The sequence below is a fragment of the Marmota monax genome, unplaced genomic scaffold (genome assembly GCF_021218885.2).
Source record: "Marmota monax isolate L192 unplaced genomic scaffold, Marmota_monax_Labrador192_F-V1.1 WCK01_AAM20220418_F8-fsc00395, whole genome shotgun sequence".
NCBI lineage: Eukaryota > Metazoa > Chordata > Mammalia > Rodentia > Sciuridae > Marmota > Marmota monax.
The window spans coordinates 624701-629415 of record NW_026693011.1 but is presented as its reverse complement, the minus strand read 5'-3'; the positions used below and the strand labels follow the sequence as shown (position 1 = coordinate 629415).

Genomic DNA, 4715 nt, shown 5'->3' with positions numbered 1-4715 from the left:
CTCCACTGGCCCAGCACCTCCATCCTGTCCTCTCCTGGTGGAGACCAGAGGGCAGGAGAGGTGAGGGGAGGAGTCAGGGCAGATTCCCACCCACTGCTGTCCACAGGCATTGGCTGGACAGTCAGGACAACAAGCAGGGCACAGGGTGGGGAGGGCAGTGGGCACACAGCAGGAAGCCCCTCCCCTCCTGAGACCCTGTTCCCTCCTCTCCTGCTCAGTCTGTAGCCCCCAAATCTCACAGAGATGAAAGAGAAGAGCTAGTCCTGAGAACAAAGGGGGGCTCTTCTCCTGGATGTGGGGAACCCCATCCTCAGCCCTGGGCTCTGTTCAGTCATCACTGAGGGCTTCTCCTTCAGGGCTGGGAGGTGAACCTGGGCCTCTTGCATGCTGGGCACGTTCCTGCCACTCTGACACCCTCCCAGGTGCAGGGAGGAAGGGCTTGGAGGAGGCAGGGCTGGGCTCAGGAGGGTGGGCTCCCCCTCTGACAGCCTTCCAGCACCCCTGAAACCACCTGCTCTCCTCTCACAGGTAAAGCTCCACCTGGGTTCAAGACAGGGACACATCTCAGGAGCACAGAGGACCTGGGCAGCCTGACCTCAGCCTCTCCAGATATCAGAAGAGCCTCACCCACATGCAAATCCCTCCTCCTGCTCTGGGTTCAAAGGCCCTCTGGGCTGTGGGAGCTCCCAGCTCTCTGCTCACACAGGGCTGAAGTCTCTGGGAAGGCAGGTGTGGTCTAGAAGATGAGGCTGCTGGGTCTTGTCCTGTGCCTGGTCACAGCTCCCCAAGGTGAGTGTCCCCAGTGTCAGACCTGGGTCCATGGGGAGGTTGTGACTGCAGGTGACTAACAGGGTGTGACTGTCCTTGTCCTCAGGTGTCCTGTGCCAGGTGCAGCTGCAGGAGTCAGGACCTGGCCTGGTGAAGCCCTCGCAGACCCTGTCCCTCACCTGTGCTGTCTCTGGATTCTCCATCACAACCAGTTACTACTGCTGGGAGTGGATCCGTCAGCCCCCAGGACAGGGGCTGGAGTGGATAGGGGACATATGTTATAATGGTAACACTTACTACAGCCCATCCCTCAAGAGCCGAGTGTCCATCTCCAGAGACCCGTCCAAGAACCAGTTCTCCCTGCAGCTGAGCTCCCTGACCACTGAGGACACGGCCACCTATTACTGTGCCAGAGACACAGTGAGGGGACCTCAGTGTGAGCCCAGACACAAACCTCCTGCAGGGTGCCCAGGGCCAGCAGGGGGCGCCCAGCACACAGGAGCTTAGGTCAGCCCAGGAGCAGGTGCAGAGGAAGGAGTGAACTTGACCCCAGTCCTGAGCCTCCTCACCAAGCAGCTCCTCCTGAGAGCCCCAGCTATGGGGGTCCTAGAGAGGCCTCCTCCCCTTGGACACCCCTCATTTCTCTCCAGGTGAGGTGTGTCAGGATTGCTCCTCTTGAGCAGCGGCTGCACAGTCTCCTCTCTAGCTGAGGCTTTCTGTGCTATGATGGCACTGCTCAGGGCCATCACATGAGCTGTGTGGACACTTCATGGCTTGGGGAACTCCCTCCACTCTCAGAAGGGCCTGGATGTTCTGCTGCTCAGTGTCCCTCCCAATCCAGTGTTCCCTGTGACATTCCTGTGACTGATCTGTGCACTTGGCACATGTAGAGGTCATAGCCCACACTGTTTCTGAGCCATCCAGCCACAGGGGACCTTTGACAATGACAAGGCACAGTCTGTCTTCTCACAGGTTAATGAACAGACAGTCGTGCCACCATGTAGGTGATAGAGACCATGGATGCAGCTGATAGTGTAAAGCCACCGTCAGCAAGCACAACAAGGTTTCCTCTGTCCCCAAACATAAGCAGGACTGAGCTGAGGGATGCCGACAGGAAGCCCTAAACCTGGTCTAAATGCACAGAACGTGTGTATTCAGAGTGAACTTTGGTGTATGTGAGCTCTAACCCCATGATGAGGTTCTGTGACACCAAAATCCCAACCAATGGCCCCAAAGGACAGAGGTGCCCCCTCCTCATGCAGCTGTGTGGCCTGTGGACAGGGGTGACCTGAGGAAGGTCTTGGAGGGAAAGGGGCCCCCTTGGCACAGACTCAGATGGGAGGGTGGTCAGCTCTGCATGGACTGTGGCAGCTGCAGGTTGGCTCTGCCACTGGCCTCGGGACCCTGAGACATGCTGTGACCAGGACCACTCTGACCCCAACAAGGTTGGGAGCTGACTCTGAGCCTGAGAATCCCCAGGACACCTGGCTGCTGGGGGGAAGCAACCTGGAGCCTGGTTACTGCTGGAGCTGGATCCGTCAGCCCCCAGGAAAGTGGTTTCCAGCCACTGTGGCTGGACTTCAGGGTCACAGACAGTGACACCCTGGGCCCTGTTCCTGCTCACGTCAGTGCCCACCCAGTCCTAGAGCCCAGCTCCAGTCTGGGTGATGATGAGCATCATCAATGTTTACATCCCAGAGTGTCCTAAGCCTGTACTGGAACATGCCATGAAATAGAATCACTTTATGTATTTTCAAATTATGGTTTGAGAGCTAGAGCACTGATTTTATGTAAAACATTTATATTCCTAAGTTAAAGTTTTATGTTCTGTATCACCATAAGCCTCTTATATTTTTATTAATAAATCCAAGTTTTAATCACTTTTAATATTTTATTTGAGCATCATAATCATAGAAAATGGGTGCTTCATTATCACATGTTGGTAGAGGATAAACAGATGGTGAAGAGGAAATGCTTCTGTGTATTCTGTGTGTCTGACATTTCTGTATGTGGCTTATTCCTTTCAATTTATTATCTTTCTTTACACAAAATATAAATGCAATGATTTGCCTTTGTTTTTAAGTCCTTTGTAGCCTGGCAATTAACTCACTATAATCATAATTCTACACTTTTTTGTTTTTTAGCAAACAAAAATAATATTGCATTTTAATTAAGAGAGAATTTCCACAGTGGTGTAGTTTCTGTCTCTCAGGACTTGCTCTGGGGGTTCACTAGGCTTCTCCCTGAGCCCTGATAGTTGCTGGGAGAACTTTTAACATACATGACACCCCTCACTAGCACACAATTTGTATTTGGTTGCTTAAGTCTATTTTTATGAGTATAATATATTCACTTAGATACATAAACTAGACTTATGGATTTGACATTGGAATATATTTTGAAAAACATGAATAAGCAATGAGGTGTTGTATGTTGTGGTCTTTCTCATGTGAGGGTGCTTGATCACCAACATGACTAAGAATGTCAGCATCTCTCTCCATCAGACACAGAGTGGTGAATCCAGGTGTATTTTCATACTTACACTGAAACCTAGATCTAGTGAGGCAGAGGACAGCACCCTGACACAGGGGTGCCAGGTGCCATGATGGGTCCCAGGCTGTGCACACCCAGCTGTCCATCACCTGTCCCTCCTGGGTGTGGGGATCCCACCAGCTGCTCTGCCCCATTCACTGTGAAGCACAGCCTGGCTGTGGGCCACAGGTGCCCTGTGAGCTGCAGAGTCCCAGGACAAGGCCCTCTCTGCACGTGGCCCTCACCACCCACCCTCACCCTCTCTTCCCTGCACCTTCCCATCTCCAGGGGCCACTGTCCTCTCTCTTTCCAGGACCCAATGCAGGAGCTTCCCCACATGAGTGATGGTGTGGTGATGGTCTCCATCTGCCTGACTCATTTCAGCTAGGTCCATGTGCTCCAGAGCCATGTCCAGGGCCAGGAAGGACAGGATGCCATTATTTTTTGCTAAATTACATTCTTCCCCTCTATGGACAAAGTATTTTTGAAATATTCACTAAGGAACACAAGGTGATGATGAAAACTTCTTCAACACTCATGGGACTGGAGTTAAGGACAGGCCTCTTGGGCCCTATGTCTCATGAATTGGGCACATTGGGCAGAAGTCCTGTCCCCAAGCCTTGGGCTGTCCCTCCCCATGTCTCTGCTGGCCTCAGGCCATGCTGCATAGAATGGGGTCTCCTGCCTGCTGCCCTATAAGCTGGCCTTGTTCCTGGTGGACCTGCAGTGCTGAGGTCTTAGGAGGACTTACTCTCAGGATCCACTAGCCATTGCCCTAGGGGGCCTCTGTGTAGGGGCCACACCTAGGACAAAGCTGTGCCTGAGCCCCAGAGCTACCCAGGGCATCCTCTGCAGTCCAGGTGGAGGAAGACCTAACTCCACACTCTGGCACCCTGTGTGCCTGCAGAGTTAACCCCATGGGTGCTGCCAGGTTAGCTGCTGAGTGACTATCCATCACCCAGATCAGAGCCAGCACACACCAACCCTTTACCCAGTCCCAGGGCTGTGTCCACATCTTTAGATGCTCACTATGACCACCTCAGGCCCCAGCACCTGTGTGGCTGAGTCCAGTCTGTGCTGCTCTGAGTAACTCCTGAGGCTGAGGGTTCACAAGGACAGAGCTGTGCTGCAGCAGGTTCTGGAGACCAGGGTGCAAACACCCAGGTGCTGCTCCTGACCAGGGCTCCTGAGGCTGCAGCACCACATGGCAGGAGGCAGGAGGCAAAGAGAGGAGATGGGGCTGGACCTCTGAGTGGTGCTGGGGTCCCACTGGGGCTCAGGGTGCTGGGAAGGCTCTACCAGCCCTGGGGGAACCCAGGTGACCTGCTCCATTGTGTCAGCTATCCTCTCCATTCTGTCAACCCTCATGGACATGCTGAGGGTGACAGTGCAGCTGCATTGATGACAGGTGGCTG

At 53.6% G+C, this 4715-nt stretch overlaps 1 gene segment (V, D, J or C); it reads left to right on the top strand.

Annotated features, from left to right (window-relative positions):
- The first annotated feature begins 670 nt into the window (after window positions 1–670).
- LOC124098408 (immunoglobulin heavy variable 4-38-2-like) lies at window positions 671–3688 on the top strand. The segment is given in 3 exon segments: window positions 671–789; window positions 875–1188; window positions 3614–3688. Coding segments are annotated over 3 exon segments (435 nt in total).
- The last annotated feature ends 1027 nt before the right edge of the window (window positions 3689–4715 follow it).